The sequence below is a fragment of the Pagrus major genome, chromosome 16 (genome assembly GCF_040436345.1).
Source record: "Pagrus major chromosome 16, Pma_NU_1.0".
In the NCBI taxonomy this organism is placed as follows: Eukaryota; Metazoa; Chordata; class Actinopteri; order Spariformes; family Sparidae; genus Pagrus; species Pagrus major.
This window is the reverse complement of record NC_133230.1, coordinates 20,309,262-20,331,219: the sequence shown is the minus strand read 5'-3', so window position 1 is coordinate 20,331,219 and position 21,958 is coordinate 20,309,262. Positions and strand designations below refer to the sequence as shown.

At 40.6% G+C, this 21,958-nt stretch overlaps 2 protein-coding genes across 3 annotated transcripts; one reads left to right on the top strand and one right to left on the bottom strand.

The window, feature by feature from the left end:
* Positions 1 to 261: 261 nt before the first annotated feature.
* On the top strand, positions 262 to 19,511 carry flvcr2a (FLVCR choline and putative heme transporter 2a). 2 transcript variants are annotated; one of them, XM_073482949.1, is made up of 11 exons: positions 262 to 601; positions 8,749 to 8,890; positions 9,989 to 10,129; positions 11,486 to 11,553; positions 11,834 to 11,937; positions 13,752 to 13,862; positions 14,797 to 14,902; positions 14,984 to 15,095; positions 15,578 to 15,642; positions 16,789 to 16,909; positions 17,571 to 19,511. In XM_073482949.1, exons 1-10 carry the CDS (start codon positions 266 to 268, stop codon positions 16,861 to 16,863), a joined length of 1,260 nt encoding a protein of 419 aa, XP_073339050.1. In that variant the 5' UTR covers positions 262 to 265; the 3' UTR covers positions 16,864 to 16,909; positions 17,571 to 19,511. The 2 variants fall into 2 exon arrangements, with proteins under 2 accessions (XP_073339050.1, XP_073339049.1); XM_073482948.1 differs by lacking the exon at positions 262 to 601 and adding an exon at positions 5,581 to 6,232 and having other exon boundaries at positions 17,571 to 19,510.
* On the bottom strand, positions 19,279 to 21,708 carry erg28 (ergosterol biosynthesis 28 homolog). The gene is made up of 5 exons (XM_073482952.1): positions 21,608 to 21,708; positions 21,204 to 21,358; positions 20,251 to 20,341; positions 20,048 to 20,166; positions 19,279 to 19,952 (listed from the first exon to the last, which is right to left on the bottom strand). Exons 2-5 carry the CDS (start codon positions 21,334 to 21,336, stop codon positions 19,864 to 19,866), a joined length of 432 nt encoding a protein of 143 aa, XP_073339053.1. The 5' UTR covers positions 21,337 to 21,358; positions 21,608 to 21,708; the 3' UTR covers positions 19,279 to 19,863.
* Between the last annotated feature and the right edge of the window lie 250 nt (positions 21,709 to 21,958).

Genomic DNA, 21,958 nt, shown 5'->3' with positions numbered 1-21,958 from the left:
TTAATTGAAGCAGAAAATGGGAGAGGATACGCAGACCTCACACGACGCGAGCGCACAGGATGCCAAGGGTGATGGTCCACATCTGGGAGCGGACGGTCCTGATGCCGTGGACCAAATTGAATGCAGCAGCATCCCCAACGGGAACAGCGGCTCTGCGGCCACGACGCGCCTGTACAAGAGGCGCTGGGCGGTCGTGTTCCTGTTCAGCTCTTACTCCCTGAGCAACGCGTACCAATGGATCCAGTACGGGATCATCAGCAACATAATGATGAAGTTCTACAACGTGGACGCGTTTGCTGTGGACTGGCTCTCCATGGTCTACATGCTCACCTACATCCCCTTCATCTTCCCGGTCACCTGGCTCCTGGATAAGAAAGGGCTGCGGGTCACAGCGCTGCTGGCCACCGCGCTCAACTGCGCCGGGACGTGGATCAAGGTGGCCAGTGCCAAACCCGACCTGTTCATGGTGACCGTGCTCGGACAGTTCGCAAGTTCCCTCGCCCAGGTCTTCATCCTCGGGATGCCCTCCCGCCTGGCATCGGTGTGGTTCGGCGCGGATGAGGTTTCCACCGCATGCTCCATTGGAGTTTTTGGGAATCAGGTGAGTTGATCTGTTGTGCTTCAAGGAAAGAGTTATTAAAAAAGATCTCTTTATACTGTATAATTTTATTTTGACCCAGAAAAACACAGAAATAGGTTATTAAATTGCCATGTTAAATTATCCTTCAATAGGCTAAACCCATGGCCGGATTAACCTCTTAGAGGGGCAAATATTTTCTGTGGGGCCCCAGGTGACCCCCCTCATCCCTCCATCCATGTCCACAGACGCCAACCAGTACATCATGAGGAAACGATACCTAGCCCCAAATTAAGAATTTGATTCAATGCAATAAATTGAGCACAGTGTCAACCAGGGATGTACATGAATCGTTGACTGGTTGATAAAGGTCCAATTTGTAATAGAGTTGATTGTTGAGTCTCATTCCCAACGTGCACGATCTACCAACACAGAGCATCAGTATCTGACAATTAAAACTTTGACCTTTAAACTTAGCAACCAATACTCACCCATGACACATATTATTATTATTATTGTTATTATTATTATTATTATTATTATTATTATTATTATTAATGTATACATTTAAATTACATATTGATAGAATATGCACTGAAATATCCTGGTCATATGTTGCTTTATAAACATGTAGCATCCTTTACTAACAGTGCTGTCTAACTGTTGTAACACAATATTTTTTTCAGATATATTTTATATATTTTTTAACCCTTACAGATTAAAGTGTGTCCAATTTGGACTGTTCTCTGAATGCCTTCTCGCTTCCAGACGAGCCAACTAATCTTAACTCAGGTTAAGGTTTGAATGACAGAGGAAATAGTCGCTTGGATCATCTCTATTCTCAACTAACAGGCTACATATCTGGATCTCTTCTACAAGATTAAATGTTGTTGACACTGTAAACTAATGCTCTCAAACATTTGCAAGTAATCCGATACCAAATGTCAAAATGATGTGGAGTGAGTGAGGCAGTTGTCCGCTTCGCCCTAATGGCAATCCGACCTGTCATTTGTGCTTCTCACCTGTTTTGAAATTCCTTAGTTTGCATGGTCACCACAGAGACTCCTGGAAAAAATCCCTGGAGGTTCATGGACTTCACTTGAGGAAGAAATATTTTAGTTTAGGCTGAACCAACCAATAGTGACAGAAAACATGCCACTAATGATGCTGGACTTAAGTGTGAGTGGTGGGCTACCCAGTGCAATCCTCTTTCTTTTATTTAAGCATTTGACAGATCTACCTTTGTTGTGTAACCCATCATTAGGTATTTACTTATGTAGTTGGGAAGTTAGACTAAGTACACAGGATGTGTTTCAGGAGGTGTGTTTGTGTGTTTTGTGTGTTTGCTGACATGTTAAAGCTTATCTGCATATCCTCAGTGTCTGCTTACCTTGATAAAGCTTATCAGGGCTCATTGAGTTCTTTTAACTCGTTGGTCTATTTTGAGTGGATTTGTTGAAGCAATGTACCGTCTTCTTATTCAGCCAAAAAACAAACACTCTTCAGTCTTGGAAGATGGAGTATTCAGATCCTTTACTCAAATATAAGTATTTACACAAAAGCGTAAAAACAATCAATCACAAGTACAAGTCCTGCTTTCAAAAGTAAAAGCACAGACGCATCAACAGGAAAATGTTCTGAAAGTATCAGAAGTAAAATGCCCTTTGAGTGATAGATTTATTATATATTATATTATTGTTGACACCAATGTTTATTGCATTTTCTTTTAGTAGCTGGTCCAGGCGGTGCTGTTATCAACTGCTTTGTGTGAAGTAGTCAGTGTTTCCAACCCAAAGGTCAAGCCCCTTTAAAGGGTCACAAGATAAATCCGAGGGCCATATTAGATCTGAAATGAACGAGGGAAAAATAAAGTCCTGCTACACAAATCTGTACAGTTTCTGATATTTGTGAAATACAGGATATTTTTTGCTCTTTAGGCCCCATAGTTTTATTTAAATGAAACCATTTGATGAGTCTCGATGGGAAATCTGTGAACTGTGAAACAACATTACACACCATTTGTGTAAATTTCAATATGAAAAGGATCTAGTAAATAAAGCTATCAGATAAAAGAAACATACCTCCGCCAATAGAGGTTACGTTTCCACTTGTGTGTACGTTTGATTGTCGGTTGGTTGGTTTGTCAGCAGGACTACACAAAAACTACTGAATGGACTTTCACAGAACTTGGACGGAGGATGGGTCTCAGCCCAGAATAGACCCTGATAACTTTTGGTGCTGATCCAGATAAAGCGACAGATCCAAGAGTTTTTTTTCTCACTTTCTTTAACGTTGCGAGATAGGGCGTTTTTCCACATTAATAGTGAAAGTAGCCTACAGTATTTGAGTAAAAGCACTTAGTTACGTTGCACCACTGACTCTCTTTACAGAAGGTGTCAAATAATCACAGCAACAAAAACTTATTGACACTCTGCAACTGCTTGCACTCTTCTATCTCCAGTGATATTAAACAGGCCACTAATAATAGTTTTTTAATTACACATTTATTACAGTCACTATTAAAATCTGACAGCAAGATTTCCCCGCTCATTCGCAGACTTTTCTTGAAAGTTATTTGTTTTGTGGGTGGTGACCAGATGGCAGGTGACGTGCACAATTTCGCCATCTTCTGCTGGTACAGTGTGTGAGGTGGATGTAGTGGGGCAGTGTGTGAATGCTGCGGTGCTGCAGGTATGGTACACTGACGGTTCTTTTACATGTTGGGTCTGTTTAAAGCGCGAACATGGACTCTCATGAGGACAGGCTGTGGGGATTTTCGATTGTTTATTTGTAGTTCATATGTCGTCACTTTCAGGAAGCGTCACGTCAGGCGGCTTGTTGTCCCATAAAACAGACTTGAGTTGTTTAAAGATATGGAGCAAAACGAGCCTGAAATCGTTTTACAATCTGTTTATCTGATGTGGCGGAGCGATTTATTGCGCTGGTTTTATGGCTATAAAGCGAACGCGTTGCCGAGAAAGCAATCTGAACCACTACTGCTCAGTGACATTTCATGTTTATTTGCGAGGGTGTTTTCCCTGAAAGACGCCCGAGAATAGTGATAATGAAGCGTGTTTCGGGACGTGGTTTCAATATAACCACAGATGTTTTGCTGCTCCTTTTCTTCCCTTCACTCCTTCCATTCATGGATTTGCTCCGCGCAGGCAGCCTGAGGCGGTGTAGGTGGAGGCTGGAGACAGCAGGGGCGCTGCAGCTCTGCCGTCGGAAATTTCCAGTCTGTTTGAGACCCTGTCACAAAAACTGTAAAGACCATTTAGCCCCTTTTTTAACCGCAGTTCAGTCCATTATAGCTCAATATGATAGGCAAGAGTTGCTGAGGTTATTTTTAAATGAAAACTGTAACTTTTAGTTATAGCCCAGTATTGCCTAGCATTCCCTATCAAAAGGGCCCAAGTCTGTTTCAGAGTTTTGGATATCTAAAAGCAGTTAGGCTTGGTAAAGCTCAACCTTCCCCTCTTTTTCATGTAGAACTAGAATGGCACTCAGTAGAGCGTATACCTCCGCCAAGCCCCAACAGTCCTCTTTAACTCAATCGAGCCTAATCCCATATCAAAGGAAAAACATTTAAATACACTAGACCAAGGTTTCTATTTGGATCTGCATCAAATTTAACTCACTCACAGATAACAGGCACCCAAACATGCTTGATTTTGTCATCAGGAGCCATGCTTTATTCCCTGAGACATTAACGAAAATGTCAAAGAAAACTCTTGCAATGTTAATAGTGCCATAGATCGTTAGACCGATAGATCGATAGGCAGTTTTTGTGTGCAGTCCTCCGTATAGTGACTGCTTTGTTTCCTTAACAGCATTAATATAGCACCTAGACCTGCTTTATAATCAAAAAAGACATGGAAATCTCACTTTCTACGCTATGGGACCTTCAAGCAGGTAGTGATTAAGCATGTGTTTAAATTAAATACCATGCTGATTATTCCCATAAACATATAAACCATTCTGCAGTGATATGTTGCTACATAGGTTTTTGTTCATTTGTACAGTCACTTACTATTGTTTCCAGAAATTGGAATAACATGCATAAAAAGGACTAGAATTCCTACACTCATCTTCTGATGTGAACGTAAACACCTTCAAATTAAAGCTGGAAGTCGGCATTTCATTTAAAACCACACAAACAACAAAAAATGTGTGATAAAAAAGCATAATAATAGTTTCTAGCATTGGGTGTGCCAGCATGCTCGGTCCAAAGACAGATGATGTAATATAAAGTGATTGGGCATTAGTAAATCCAATTTATGAACCACAAACACTTTAATAACCGGTGTTCCTGTGGTGGGATACTGTCACCTTGTGTTTGAGCACAGAGGTGTACTTCCTCCCCACAGCCACAGCGTTAGTATGTGTGTTGAACTTGTTTTACAGTGTAGTAATACAAGAGGTATTCCTATAGGGAATCTGCTGTTAATGTTTAAAGATTTATTCTCATATATTGTTGAGACGGGGTGTTAATTACTGCAAATTTAGTATTAGACCTACACGGTCTTGGTCTGTATTGTAATGTATGCCAACCACAACCAACTGAGGCGTAGTTTCATGCTTTAAATGACAAAAATGCGTTTGCATTTTTTCCGTATTCTGATGACGTTGCAGCCTTTGTTAAGCATCACCCTCAGTGGACTTTAGCTCCTCTTTGTATGTGAGTGTGTGATGTGCCTACTTTAGCAATAAAATCAAGTTGTTACCCTGGGTTCACACTCAGCGGCTGTTTTCAAGTCCTATTTCATGCTTTGACATGAGCTGGAAGGAGGAGTTTGAAATGAAAAGCAAAACAGAAATCTATCACATGACTACAGAGGTATTAAACACCGGAGTCAGTCAGGTATGTGACTGTTGGCTGGGATCAGAGCTTCCCAAATTGGCTCGTTATATTTAAACTGCACCCCAGATTCACCTTTGCGAAATCAGATGGAGTGATAAGCAGTAAACTCCACTGTTTGAGAAATGTTTGCTCTTCTCTCCAGCTGTTAAGTGCTGCTGAAGTCTGAAGTAAAAGGGAAGCGTTTCACTTGGAGCAACATGAGTTCTCAGGATGAATTTTCTCAAGATGATTGGTCTCCGACAAGAAACGAGAGAGACAGTTTTGCCGATTACAGCCACCACCTGCTTCTGGGAGACAGCAGCGACACACTGGAGACTTCAGTCCTGGACACGGCACGGCTCTACCCCCTGATGGAGACCAGACTGTACAGGCGACGATGGGTCATGCTATTCATCTTCTTCTCCTACTCCATGAGCAACGCCTTCATGTGGCTGCAGTTCAGCATCATCAGCAACATCTTCATGCGCTTCTACAGCATCAACAGCCTGGCCATCGACTGGCTCTCCATGATCTATTGCCTCACCTACATCCCCCTCATCCTGCCCATCACTTGGCTGCTTGACAACCGGGGCATGAGGGACGTCCTGGTGGTGGGCTCGGCCTTCAACTGCATCGGGGCCTGGATCAAGACGAGCACGGCCTACCCTGACATGTTCGCCATGACTTTCTTTGGCCAGTTTGTGTGTTCAGTGGCCGCGGTTTATACCCTAGGCATCCCATCCAGACTTGCATCCCTGTGGTTTGGGCAGCAGGAGGTGTCCACCGCCTGTTCCATTGGCGTTCTGGGAAACCAGGTGTGTCTCTGTTTACCTGTCGGCCTCAATTCATCTTTAGCAGTGTGTGTATGGTGTTACAAACTTCTCAAACTGGTGGTAAAAGAACTGTATGTGTGTGTTTGTTAGGCAAGAAATAACTGAAGGAGAACTCTATCATCTTAACACTCATTGCAGTATATCTCAAAGTGTGATGTCCTGTCAGTGTGTGCCATCTTGAATGCGTGACTATCTGTTCCTGTGAATTCTGTTTCCAACCTTCTTCTTGAGTCAGCAGGTTTAACAAAGTGAATCACTCTTGCAGGAAAACTTGCGGCCGGTCTCCGCTTCAGCTTCTAACAGTGAAAAGGATCTTAGAGAAGTGATGCATGTTACAACTTGCAGAACCAAGCTCTTGATGCATGCTTAAGTAGTTAGTTTCACTTCTGATAAAATTACCTCAGGATGTCACATGTGGTATATAAAAAGTTGATGGAATTTTTATGATGTGAACGTATTTGCTCAGAGCTTACTTTTAGGGTATTTTCTAAAATGCCCACAAGATTTCCAACACAGTTATATCTATACTAGTGTCTTTGTGATAGCTTAATTGCTTTCTCTAAATGTACCAAGAACCTCGTGTTCCTGCTTTCAGAATAAGTATTCTTCAGTTTTAAACTCAACTTCTGTCACCGTTTACACAGCTGTTGCAGCTGGAAAATGTCTGGAGTTTGTTTTTGCACTTACAAATGTTGAAACACTGTCTCTCACTTGGCGGCCATCTTCAACACTACTTTTGTCGGCAATAACATGGCTGGAGAATGTCTCTGACGTCTCGCTAAAATATTCAGTTGTTTCACACTTACAAATGTTGAAACACTGTCTTGAACAGTGGTCTCTCTCTTGGCAACCATCTCGCCTAGCCGCCATACCATCACCATCCCCTGTGCCTCCTGACATGACAGTCAGCTCATAGACATACAATGTGAACGTGAAATGACACGTTTGTGGAAATGTTGTTATGATTCGTGTGATTGAATTATGCATTTTGTGTCCTAAATCAAAACATATAAATATCTTAAGCTTGTGGTAACCACAGACCTTATTTCTGGCATTAAACCGAAAACCCATTGACTTTGAGATGAGGGAACCAGAAGTGCAAAAATGCTAACTGATTTCCGGGTTTTAGGACTCATTACTTCAGCACTCTATTTAGCTCTAAATAATTCTTTCTGTACGAGCCAATAAAAACAGCCAATGAATGATACACAGGCACTGGCAACACTGTACATAAACATATACCATCAAAACATGTCCGACTCCTGAACCCTCCGAAGCTAAACTGTTTTCCTTCAATTGAAGTTTGCCCTCTCTCACCTGCCTCAAACCAAACACTGCATGCCGGTCATTGTCATGCATGTTTTTGTTTTGTGCTAAAATCCCACTCCCCGCCGCTGAAGATTAAAAAACACATTGTTGTTGATGTTGACTTGCTCACCACGACTTTATTTCTTTGGCTCTGGTCCCTAAACATGATACTTCTAAGGTTTCAGGCTGAAGTAGTTTACATATCCCCATGGACGTTCAGAAATAGTTCACAAAAGTAGGTAGTATTTCCATAACGGGCTGTGATGCTTTGAAGATCAAACAGATCAAAAGTTTGTGTGCCAAAAGTAACTTCAGAAGAGGCCATCCTTGATTTGCACCAATTGAGAATAAGCTTGTTTTGCATGTTATCAAGACTTGCTCTACTTCTCCAAAATGCACAAAAAGTAGGCATACAGTGTATTTTCTTTGCTTCGATCGACTGAGCAGTTGACTCTGCTGTTCCTGTTCTGTAAGGATCTTTTCTGTATAAACCCTTCTTTACTTAATGGTTGTTTAAGTAGCTAATGTAAGATACTTAACATCAATATAGCAACATTTCTCTGTATCTCTGTGTGCTGCTTCGGTGAACAATTACAGATCTATCTGTCTCTAGCTGTAACATTCCCTGAAGTGGTCTGATATATTTCTGTGGTGTGTTCCTCCTACAGGAACAGGTCTTGTCACATTTTGCCATTTTCCTTCTCTCACCTTACCCCTAGAGCGGAGGGACCTCGGCTGGTGTCCCCTCTGGAATGCTCTTGAGGCTGTAGGAAGCTGAAGAAGTGGGCACTACTCATGTGGTATTCAAATTTGGAAAGTTTAGTACACCCCAATTGTCCCAGATCCATTAGATGGTGAGGGTGGGAGGGTGGTGAGGATTTTAGGACCTAAAATGTCAGACGTTGTATCTTCATGTCTAGCACATGTCCCCACAAATAAGACCCCTGATGGTACCTCTACTTCATAAAGCAATAGTTTTACATTTTGGGAGATATGCTTATTTCTTTTCTAGGCAGATTAAAAATCTTCACCTTTTGTACGAGCTTCTTTCTATTCTGATTCTTTATTTCAACCTTTTTCCACTTTAATAATGACGTTTCCATAAATGAAGTGTACTGACTGTATTTGTTTGTGTAGTCGTCAGCTAGAGGCACAGAGTCATTTTTTAATTTCATGCCTCTCACCAACAGATGGGTATTGCCATTGGGTTCCTGATCCCACCCATCCTTGTGCCTAATGTGGAGGATATGAATGAGCTGGCGTACCACATCAGAGTCATGTTCTACATCAGCGCAGGAGTGGCCAGCATCATCTTTATCCTTGTGATCATCGGTAAGATGATTATACACATCCACTGGCTCACAGAGTGAGTAAAGGGCCTGTCAGGGCTCTTGCTCACTCACGCAGTAACAGCTCCTTTCAATGTCATATAACTCCTACAGTCATGATTGTAAAAATATATAAAGCAAAGAGTGATCCTGACAGGTTGTGTTTTCCAGTGGTCGAGACAGTGACAAAACCGTTATCTAACTCCCTTTGCCCCTCACATTAATGCCACTGGGGTTTGATATTTTTAAGTTGGCATTGTCATGATATTTTTAGATGAGAACACAAATTGTTCTCCAGAAGGATTTTGCAGCATTAGATGTCATTGTTTGATGCACAGTTTTATTCATGTTTATACGGTAGAGCTTCTTATCTGGTTGTTAGGCTCCTCCTCAGGCAGCACTGCTAGAGAGCTGTGTCTCCCTGTGATGTGCTTTCTACCGAAAACTCAAAACCGCAGTTCACTAGAAGAGCAGCTGCAGTAATTGCTCTAATTGTGCACCTTTTGATGAGATGCGTTTGGACATGATGTGAAATACAAGGAGAAACTCAGAGAGTCGTGGAAATGTTTTATAAATCTATCTTCCCCCCTCAGCTCTGTGAAATCCTCCTTTCACCTCCACAGAAGGACTAAAGCTCACTGACAGTCAGAGAAACACGCTAAAGCTTCACCAGTCAATTCAGCTGAATGCTCTTATATGTATCTGTATACTTTTTTTAAAAGGTACAAAAATGGTTTAATAGAACATCGATGATTATAAACATTATTATTGAGTGGACTCACACAGTTGATTATTAGCCGGCCGGAAAAAACAGAATAACTGAATTATCTTTGGAGGAATGTCCAATACTGGTTTGCTGTCGTGTACAAGAGTGTAAACACACACACACACACACACACACACACACACACACATTTGGCTCCCACTGTCACTGCTCCTGCTGTCAGTATGACCTCCAGCCTCACACTGATCAGAGAACAGATGATACACTCCCACAACAACACGCTTAATGAAATTACTGTTTCCCTCCCTCTGATAAATTTCTTCTATACCAAACACACATGTAACCTCACTGAACTATTGTGTGTGTTTTGTTTTCCAGTTTTTCAGGAGAGACCAGAGATCCCTCCCTCCCAGGCCCAGGCTCAGGCCAGGAACATCCCCCCTGACGAGTACTCGTACACAGCTTCTATCATGAGGCTGCTGCGCAACAAGCCCTTCATGCTCCTAGTTGTCAGCTATGGTGGGTCCCTTCTTAACGCCTTCCACAAACAGAGTAGAACAGGAGACTTGTAATGGCGCCTAATGATTAATCCATTGTTTATTCATTCCTTTAATATATAATGTCAAAAAAGTGTGAAAATGTGCATCAAAAGTTGGATGACGTCTGAGATTTTTTAATCACGATCCAAAATGAAAGCGTGTTTATAGGAATGCAGCATGTAATGAGATCATTAAGATAGCAGTGGAGGAAGTGTCATAAAGGTGCTTTTATCACATCATTGTGATATGCAGGCCATCCCACCCTGCAACATCTCACTTTTATCACCTAACCAGGGTGGGATGCTGTTGTAATATTGAGGTGAAAGGTAACAGTGATGAAAAAGCCTCATAATAGATGTGCAGTTCATGCTGTCACAGTTATATCTGTAGAAATCCCCAGTCTTTATCAGCTTATGGGTGGATGTGTCATTATAACACGTGACTTCAATTGACTTCATCAATGCAACACATCGACAGTCTACTGTCGATGTGTTGCATTGATCTAAAGGTCTTTTGAGATGTCACTTTTTGCTCAAAGGTCACTATTTAATAAAGACAATGTTAATGATTGACTGTGTGATTACATTTTGTTAGTCAGTAAATGTGTAGCCTAACATGTCTAAATAATGGGATTTTAAAGGTTCAGTTCACCCCAAAAGCAAAATACATGTTTTTCTCTTACCTGTGGTGCTATTTGTCCATTTGGATTGTTTTGGTTTAAGTTGCTGAGTTTTGGAGATATCGGCCGTGGAGATGTCTGCTGTTTCTCAAATATAATGGAACTTAAAAATACATTTGAGTAACTCAACAGGAATGTCTCTTTCCGGAAATCATGACCGGGTTACTAAAGATAATCCACAGACCTTACTTTCTTTCTCCTGAACTACACACACCAAGCTTATCACCGCGCGCATAAGAAAGCGTACATCTACTCATGGACGAGAGGCTAGTTAACTAAGCAAACTAAATGAGCTAATGTTACAGCTCAGCCGATGAGGACGCCATTAAGCCTGAGCCTGAGCCTCTCGTCCATTAGTAGATGCACGCTTCCTTGATGTATGCATGTATATTTGACTTTAGGGTGAACTGTCCCTTTAAGGTCCTTTTGTCCTTGGAGAGATTTTATATGTTAAGAGGTACTGATTGACAGGCGCTCCAGTGTGAACTTGAATGCTTTTAGTCAAGTAATAATTAAAAAGTCTGAAGGCTGCTATGAACTTGATGTGTGAGGTTGTCTGCCGTGTTTTCAGGGGGAAGCATGAGGTCCCATCTGGACCTTTTAATTACCCTACAGGTCTTGTCAAAATATATTTTGTTTTCTGTTTGTTGTCTGCAGGGCTGAACGTTGGCTGCTTCTATGCTGTCTCCACACTGTTGAATCGGATGATCATTGAACACTATCCTGTAAGTCCCAGTGTGTCTGCTCTGCAACCTGCTACTGCCTTATGCACTTTATATCCAACCACATTAGCTTTTATTTCACTTTATTTGTTTCTTTCTTCATTCCTTCACCATTCCTTCCTGCCACTAAGTGTCAATAGGCTCCACATGTAGACATTTGTGATGACCCTGAGTGGATTTTTATAGCCCAGAGCTTCCAGGACAAGATAACTGCAGGTTGCAAATTGTCACAGATGTTTTGTGTGGTCTGTTAAACCAGAAAGTTCAATGTTTTTCCTCTCAGGGTGAAGAGGTGAATGCTGGGAGAATTGGTCTGACTATTGTCGTTGCTGGTATGGTCGGCTCACTCATATGTGGCATTTGGCTGGACAAGACCAAAACCTACAAGTAAGACATAAACAATGCCAGACTGAGCTAATGTAATGCCTTCAGGAAAAGACAAAAAACCCAACTCTCCTTGTAGTTTTTCTGCAGGTGTTTTGTTCTAATTCTGCCACTACAGTCTTCAGACAGATAAGTCTGTTGACCTTAGTCTACCTCATAGACATTAAAACTGTTTGGAATTGGTTTTTCAAACTCACTACCATGACCTCTGAAAGGTAGTGCTCCAACATTAATTTCAGGGTCAACAGTTGCTCTTGCTTGCTGCAGTGTTGTCTGTGCTTTAAAACATGGACTCTCTGCATGGATTGTCTTTTAAATCATCCCTTCACAGGGACATGTCCGAGTGAATTAAAGCTTTTGTTCAAAGTGGGCACGAATGAGAATCCAGCGGAAGTGAGTTTTATATCTGAAGTCCCTCTCAGCTTATCTGAACTGACAGGCTATATTCTGCTGCTCCTCCCAGGTCGCTTCTCAGGCCTTGTGCCACCACATTAAACATTGAAAATACTAATAATTCATTCTTAAAAGTGAAAATATCTGATTAGTATCTAATTATTGATGCTTTTTTTGTTTTGACTGAGCATATCAATACCATCCTGAGAATAAACACCTACCTCCAGCAGTTTTCTGGGTCTTAGATGTTTGGCACACTGCCTTCAGGGATCTGGCATGCAAACTATTATGACTGGAAAAAAATTCCTCGACCCTCAGATGCCGTACATGCCATTAGAATGCTTCGCTGCCAAAGCAGTCATGTTGTTGACCCTCACACTTCTATTGTCCCATGTGGGAGAGAGTCGGAGGACTAAGTTATATTAACAAAAATGTTGTGCAGCAGGATTTCACGCGTGGTTGTACGAGAGAGAGAGCTTCACCAGAGTAAGCCTGTTTGTGCAGATGGCCTTAGTCTTAACAAGGGGCCTTCAGTGACTCAGCAATACTGTTCATGCAGTGAGGAATTTTATTTCAAGTGATACATCAATCTGGAAAAAGATGTGACACAAAACATTTTTAAAAAATACGACTTATGATTATCATAAAAATCTCTTGCAGTGGTAGAAACTGAGGATACTTGGGGGCATTATTCCTGTTGTGCTTTAATATGAGTCATGCAAATGTAATAGATGAACATGAAATGATGCATGTCTAATGTGGAGAGGAAGAGCTACTGGCTCTGTAGATGGTCCCACTGCTCCCAGTTAAACCCTGCTTGTTGTATGTATCAGTTTTTGCTTCTTGTAAATGATACATTTTCTTTAGATGGTAACTTCGATATACAACCCCGATTCCAAGCCGTGTGTGAAGCAACAAATAAAGCAGAATTTGTCTAATCCTTTTTCACATACACTCAATTGGACACAGTACAAAGACAACATATTTAATGTTTCCCCTCATCAACTTTTTAACAATCAGGGTTATATTAACAGTATACAACATATAAAGGCAGCATGTATCATATAAAATTATCAGAATGTATTTTATAATTGAAGAAATCACAGTAATTCTCTGACATCTAGGCCACACTTTAGGATGTGACAAGTTTATACAGAAAACCTCCCTGTTAATGATGATGAAAGTATTTCTTTGTCCTGATCAGCTTTGGCAGGCTCACAGCAAACATGAGCCATTTCACAAGATTCAGTCTTATACATTCATAGAAAGTCAGATTAAGTTGGATTTCTAAGTTTCTAAGTCTTGGGGCTTAAGTTGAGCAAAGCAACATGTGTAACCCAAAAACAGTGTGTTTGTGCTGTTGGTTACTCAGAATATCACTTTCATGTCACTTAATCATTGGTATTCATCTCCTGTCTCCTCAGACAAACCACCTTGGTCGTCTACCTCCTCTCTCTGATTGGGATGCTGGTCTACGCCTTCACTCTCAACCTGGGTTACCTGTGGGTGGTGTTTATCACAGCTGGAGGTCTAGGGTAGGTAACCTTCATAGAGTAAGGCCACAGAGGTCCTGTTAACTGTGGCAGGTAACATTGGCAGGTTACTAGCCAACATGTGATAACCTTGTATCTCATCAGTTTCTCATCATTTGGTTTATTTAAAGGGAACCCTTTTGGTTAGTAAAAGTCCAGATTGGCTCGTGATCTTTTTGCCATTTAAATTTGTGACACCAAAAATGTTAAATTTTCCCGTCATGTTACAATCTGCTCACATATGTCCAGTAAAAAAGTGATTAATACATGTTAATTGCTACAAATTGTTACATAGAGCCCAAATGTGATTGTGAAGTCATTAATGTAATTAAATGTGATGTTCAAGTGGGACTGGGATAGAAATCAAAGCTATAAACCCAATAATATTTGGTCAATCTGAAGTTGAAGTCATGGCTTCATTGAGTTCAGTTCGACTGCCTTTAAAAAATGATGTGCAAAGAGAAGGTTGACACGTTTCATGACACTTATGATGAACCCGGTCTGTCGCATTAATGGCCACAGGTTTTTCTAATGAAGCCTCAAATTATTCCAGTGAAGCTGTAAGTAGTTCATGTTTCTTTGCTTTTCTCTCATCTCGCATTAGACCTACTGTGTCAAAGCAAAATTAACGTTCCTCCGTTTTCCTCCCGGCCCATGTGCTTTTTGTCCCCACAATTATTGCTATTTATGGTAAGCTGATTATGCCCATAGCTGGTTTCCATAGCAATTCCTTTTCATTCCTGAAAGCCAGACAGGATGTATTATACAGCAATTTACACTTGGCCTACTTTTAAATTTGTGGCACTGTTGGGATGAAAACTACTGCAGAACACACATCTTCATTGAAGCTTTTCGATACGACCTTCAGTGCTTGTCTGTTTACTTGTCTGTTTGCTTGTCTGTCTGTCTGTCTGTCTGTCTGTCTGCCTGCCTGCAGCTTCTTCATGACTGGATATCTACCTCTGGGCTTTGAGTTTGCCGTAGAGCTCACCTATCCAGAATCAGAGGGAACCTCATCTGGGCTTCTCAACTGTTCAGCTCAGGTCAGTAAATGTTAACTGCGAAGAAGACACAGGCTAAACACACAAGATAGAATAGAAAATATTTATTTTCTCTCCTTTCAGATCTTTGGAATCATTTTCACCATCTCCCAAGGGAAGATCATTGATACATGGGGCACTTTAGCGGGGAACATCTTCTTGAGTATCTTCCTGCTAATAGGAACGGTAATGACAGGTAAGATATTAACCTTTCCTGCAAAACAAGAGTGAACATTGAACTCGTGTCAGCAGCTGTGGACGACGTGCATGCACGTGATATTAAGGGGAACTTCAACACATTGTCTGTTTTAAAGGTTAAGCGTCGTTATTTAAATTGTGTTTACACTCCTCGAGTTACACACTAGGTCCTATCTTTCACAGTATAAGGGTGCCCCCTAGTGACAGAATTATGAGTCACTATTTCTTAAATGCAAAATTCAATAAACTGAAGATCTTTTTGTAAAAAGCACCAAACGTGCTCTTTTTGTATTAAAATACCATATTTTCTAAGGCATTTTACTAGTTACCCATCATCTGTGTTGTTTTTCTATTTCAACCTAAAATACACTGAATGACAGAAGTGATTCAACACTTTTTTCTTTATTTTAAGTTTGAAGAAACACCAAGACCATGACTGCCTTAAGCTAAATGTTTCCTTCTCTGCTGTGTTTATCTCAGGGTTCATCAAGTCTGACCTCCGACGACAGAGGGCCAACCTTCAGGCCGAGGTGCAGACAGTGAGTGTAAGTACTTCTGTGTGTGCTACATGAAGTCAGAGGCGGGATCTTCACATCCTAGTGGAGAAGGAATGTGTCAGGTGCCGCCCTGGCTCTGCACTGTATGCTCTGTCCTCACACTGCTGCAGACACTGCTGAATGCAGGGGTTGCACTGCTGCGCTGGTGGAAACTTTCTCTCTAAACTCACTAAAAAAATCCTCTGCTCTCAAATGCTCTTTGCAGAAAGTGCAATTCGGCTTTGTCTGACAGCTCTCTAACTTGCTCTAACAGCATGTTTATTATCATTTGCTATAAAATCCTAATTTTGTTTGAACTTGAACAAAGACGTGCTTTGTAAAGCTTGCATATAGGTGCAGTTGACAGCTGTCAAACAGATCCATTATCTGTAATAATGAGTTTTATAAATCACTTTAATAATCCGATAATATGATACCACAACCTACTATTAATGAGTAAAATCAGGGTTCATTTATTTAGTTAATCTAGGACGCACATCATCAAAAACAAATGCATCTTTTTGTGCTCCCATTTAGGTAACATATCACATTATAAGATTTGGTGAAACTCAGTGGCCTCCAGCTGCTCAGAATCACCTTTGAATTTTTAACAATGAACAAAATCTTGCTTGACATTGCGTGTCTTCTGCTGCTCGCTCGTTGCTTTGTGTAAAACAAGCTTGGGACCTCTCCTTCTGTCTTTCCTGTCCTCTCGGTTCATAATGTTCCACTCCTAACAATATGAATGCGGCTAAAATGGAAAGCTCCTGTAATCCTGCACACTAGCAAAACTTAAATAAGGTTGAGGGTTAGTTGTTTGATTAATGAAGCCAGTTCTATTAAATTGTTAGAAACCAACCGATGATACAGGCACAACAGTTGGAAATGAGCTGTAATAGGTCAATAAATGTGACATATTTAAATAGACAATGCCAAACAAATACTCAATATAATTTTTTTCTGAAGGTTACATCATATTAAGCATGTTATACTGCATATTCTCCTCACTACAGGCTATGTAGCACAGGTAGCAGGCAGTATTAGCTGGGTGTGCAGGGTTCAGTGGGTGGTATGGTATGGTATGGAGGACATGGTTAAGGATGAGGCGGCCCCTCTGGGCCCCTCAGAGGTTTGACACCCAAGCTATCGTTCCAGCCTACAGGCTCCATAACATCGGTGCAGGACTACGGGGCCACAACGTGCAGCGGCGCCTGGCAAGGCCAGTCTTGACATAAACCTACAACCTCACTAAAACCAAAAATGCACACCTGCTCAGGTAGGGGCACACACTCTCTGAAGCTTCAACAGCCAGTCATAATTTACCACGAGCAAACACACAAAACAGTAACATATGGCAGTAAACAAACTTTGAATGAATCTGCCAACATCCAACAAAACTGTTACAAATTGTCACAAACCATTATTGTGTTTCAACTTACAAAGATAATAGAGGAATTCCTGCATTTTTAAGCCTGGGCCATATGTGATACTCTTCACAACAGCATGACTGATATAATACTTCAGGTTACTTCTACTGAACTGCAATACGTTCTCTACTTCACCTTCAGCTCTTAAACAGGTTCACCTGCTGTAACTGTGGATAATACTGAGATTTCAACCTCCAATAAAATTAATATTTAAGAAAAACAAATATCTAGCAGTGGTTTTTGTTGTTGATACTGTACATGGATGTTTTTGCTTTCATCAAATACATTTTTTAAAGGAAAATTTGAAAGTGATCATATGACATTTTTGGTGAACTAAGTTCATGATTATATCGATTTAATGCAAGAAATGTTTCATGCTTAAGTAATGTATTGAATAATTGTATTGCCCTATTGTCTTTCTCAAATGATGTGATGAGTTGAAGAACTACAACTTGTCCTCAAGTGTTTTTCAGTGTGATTGTAATTGTTGTCCATCTTCATCCTTTGCAGAAAATGACAGCTGATCTGGAAGGAGGCGTCTCTCCAAATGAAATCCTGAAAGAGAGGAAGTTATAAGGAGGACAAAGACACCATGCACAGATACAAACAGAAATATTGACAAAATGCATAAACATGCACACATGGCCAGGGAGGAAAAAGGCTGCTGTGAAGAGTGATCACATGTAAACTGACCTACACTGAGCAGCCAAAGAACAAGCTGACCTGCTATTTGTACTTGATTATACTGTAACATGATGTACTGTATGGACACCAGAGATTCACACTAATATCCCAAGTGCATCTTAGCTCATCCCAAAGCAAGCACAAGTCAATCAAGCACAAGGGGAACACACTTGGATTCTAAGTGTTTTTTACATTACAATCCATTGTAGGCATTTTACATGTCTTGTCAGTGCAATGCAACTGCTTCTAGTGAGTCTAACTTTGTTTCCTGAGCTTTTACTGTCCCTCTCTGATTAGTGTTAGCATAGTGTTCTACGTATCTGATGCAATATTTAAACTGTGAGTATTTCCTGACATTGAGAGTTCTGTTTTTAGAATAAGCACGTTAAATGCAGACTGTGACGTGTTTTCCTGTCATGGCAGTCAGGGCCTGCCATTCAGGATCATGTGTTACGTCTGAGTACTGCTGATTATAAATACGATTGATGCTGTGCATCTGAGTACACTTTGGAAGGCCGGTTTTGTCCTTGTTCTGCTGTAATACAAGACATTTGGTGATAATCGTCTGGATCAACACGCAAGTGCAGCACTAAACATGGTGGAAGGATGAGGCTAATCAATTTACTGCAGTTGTAATTTTGCACAAGAAAATGTTTTTATGTACAATACTATAAATTTGTTACTGAGAAATGTAGTTCATGCGGTGTAACCAGTGTTGATACTGTTTGTCATCATGTTATACTTGACGTTTTGTGACTAGTTTTCTGTTAATTTTCCTATTTTATAGTGATTATGTGATTTTGATCAGTGCCAGTTACTCTTTCAGTTGCATTTTAGGACATTTAACAGTGCTGTGAAAATGTTCCTACACACCAAGGGTTTTTAAACTTTTGTCTTCCATGAATTAATTCTCACTGTATTTCAAATTAGACTCTAGATTAGTCTAGTGCAGTGGTTTTCAAACTTTTTGTGCCCAAGGATAACCCAAAATCTCAAGGCACACCTGTATTCATATCCAGCAAAATAGCTTTGATAACACCTGTTATATAATCACTCTCTACACTTTTTTTGTAACCTACTAATGACAAATTACCTTTGAAATATCTATTAACAAAATGATTCATTTGAAACTTTGTAAAATGACATAAAAGCAGCAACACCTGCATTAAAACCAGACAGTTCGGTGAACGACAATACTTGGGTTCCCTGAAAGGTTTTTAGGTATTTTTTAAGGGTTTAAATTTGCCTCTGTATTAGGAAATGAATGTGTACAAAGTACTGATATGGTAAAACAAAAACTCATACATTACTTGTTGTATATTGCAATAATAACTTATAGATACAATAAAATCCCACAGCACACCGGGACTTACCATTTGGGAACCAGTGGTCTAGAGACTAGAACAATTTTTTTTGAAAAGCTCTCTCTTAAACCCAAATATGAGATCTGAGCAGCACAGAATATTAGATGTTTATCAAAAATGCTGCAAAAAGCACACTGATGCTCTTGGAAACAAGAAGTCACACACCTTGATCAAATTATATCATTTTTAAAATGTTTTATAGGACAATCACTGTGCATAAATTCAAAGGGTGTACAAACTTTTCACAGCACGGAACCAACATCGAGAATAATTTCTGATATACTTGTTTGTGATACTTTGTAATGAAGAGCATAGTTTTATACTGCACATCTGAGTTCTTTGGTAAATCGTGAATTAAAAGGACAGGAAGTGTTGGTCTGGTGAAATAAAACAATCAAAATTCTGAAAGAAATCTACGCTTCAATCATTTCACTTGGTGACACCACAGCCATAACCACAATTGCAAAACTTTAAAAACAAGCAAACATACAAAAACAAAACCCCCTTTACTTATGAGCACAGGCACAAAAGGGATGATTGTAATTCAACAAGGACACGGTTAGACTCAGAACTGTCAAGTTTAAAGTAAAACATCAGGGTAACATCAGGAACAGATGGAGATGTACATAGGCTATAGTCCCAATAGGAAATTAAATCTGAATCTCATGTTCTTCAAGGCAAGAAGCAGCACACTCTGACCGGTCACAAGTGTCTCATGGTCACTGTGGAGGTGCGTTCAGTGGACCAGAGGAAAATCAGTTACGCTTCTTCTGTCGTGCTCCGACTTCCTCCTGAGACTCTGGAAAACACTGGAATCCAATCAGCATTCCTATGATAGAGAAACCTAGAAAAACACATGATGATTTAATACCTTTTACAAACTGGAATGTAATTAGTTGAGGGGTAATATAAATATATTTCCCATCACTCCTCACTTACTTGCCACAATGAGAGGTGCCATGACCCCGATGGTCAGAGGGGCAGTTTTGTAGATGAACGCTTCAGACAGGAAGTGGCCCAACGCCAGCACAAATGTCGATAAGGTGATGTGATACAGCCTGCAGGAGCCAGTAGGACAGAGAGTAAGAACACATGAAGACTGCAGACGTAAACAAGGTGCAGGAAGTGAGAAGCTGTCTTACGTTTTGTTCTGGATATCAATGGCACAGGCGCAGCGAATGATCGACGACAGCAACGTCCAAATACCAAATGTTCGAGCTTGAAGGCCATTTACTAAGGACATATGAAGAAATGGCAAAATCAGGAATGCAGGAGTTGGAAAAATGAAAAACAATCTTATGACATTGCCATCTGTATATCCAAAGTGTGTTAGTGACAGAATCAGAAGAGGGTAAATCTGCCTTAATCAATTAATTGACTGGGCATAGAAAAAACATTTCAATCTGATATTGGCTTATCACAAAAACTACACTTGTCATGATGTTGGCACTCAGTTTTATTGTTTCCTTTTAGTTTTATAAAGTTCATCCTCATGTGTCATGTTGTGTTACTTCCCATCTTTGTCTTGTTTTCTCTCCCTTGGGGCTGTACTGATCCATTTCACCTGTCCCTGATTAGCCTGCTGTGTATTTAGTCCATGTGTTTTCCCTCTTTCTGTTGTCAATTTGCCGGTGTTTGCTCTGTTTTGGTTCCTCGTGCTTCATCTGCATTCCTGCCTGTACTCCCCACGCTTCGTTCTGCTTGTACTTGGATTAGTTTTTAAATATTTTGTATTTCACTGCTTCTTGTTTTTCTTTCTTAGTTTTTGCCACCTGCCTGCTTTTTGTTATCGGCTTTTCATCAAAGCTTGCTTTTTTTTCCACCACTTGCCTGCCTGGAGTCTGCATTTGGGTCATTTTCTGCTACAATCACAATATTGCTATCTGATATCTGATTTCTAAGACTTTAGAAAAAGTCTCACCCTCACAGTGTCCACCAGAGAGCACTGGCATGTTGATAACATTTCAGGTATTATTCTCTAAAGGTTTAGCTATTTAGAAACTTACTTAAGATATGTTTTGAGAAATATTATCACCAAGTCTTGAGCACTTGTGGTGACATTATATTTAATTTCTGTCGAGCTGTCATGTCTCACCAAACTCTGGCGTGCCCGTGTAGAGCTTCTCTGACAAAAAGCTGTGATCTCTGAAACTCTGCACGGTGTTTCCCATCGCGATGACGGACACCATCACCAACCAGCTCCGCAGGACGTTCAGAAAGCGACTCATGTTTTCAGTCTGAGAGGAGCACCTGTCAGAGAGGAGAAGTCAGTCTGTTCAGTGCAGGATAAACAACTTCAAACTGAGGGACAGCGGAAGTGCAGCTGGTTTTGTCTCCTTGCATGTTACCTGACTGACACATCATAGTGAGGCTGTCTTCAGCTAGCAAGTGGTCTTCAATAATAACTTACGTGACATAACATGCTAACGCTGCTGCAACCTCGTTAATACAATTAATGAGCTTGTAATGATAAAAATCAACATGATAGCATATATTTACCTGGTTGCATATATCACTACAGTGTGAACATGCTCCTAAGAGTAAAATAAGAAGTACTGCATACAAAACAACAAAGTAGGACTCGAGCCAAACGAGTACGATGTTACATTCACAATAGTAAGTCTGTCAATATTGGACTGTGGGGATGACCAATAACAGATCTGAAACATGGCTCCATCCAATCGTACCATTCATATGATTGGCCCGCACGGGCGTTCAGGTTCCGCCCACTTTCTCCCACAACCAATGAAAACTAAGGAACTTGGTCACCTGTAGGCGTAGCGTAAGGCTACGTTCGAACAAAGAGTACATGTGGAGCGAGAGGACAATCTGTAAAAACATACATGTAAA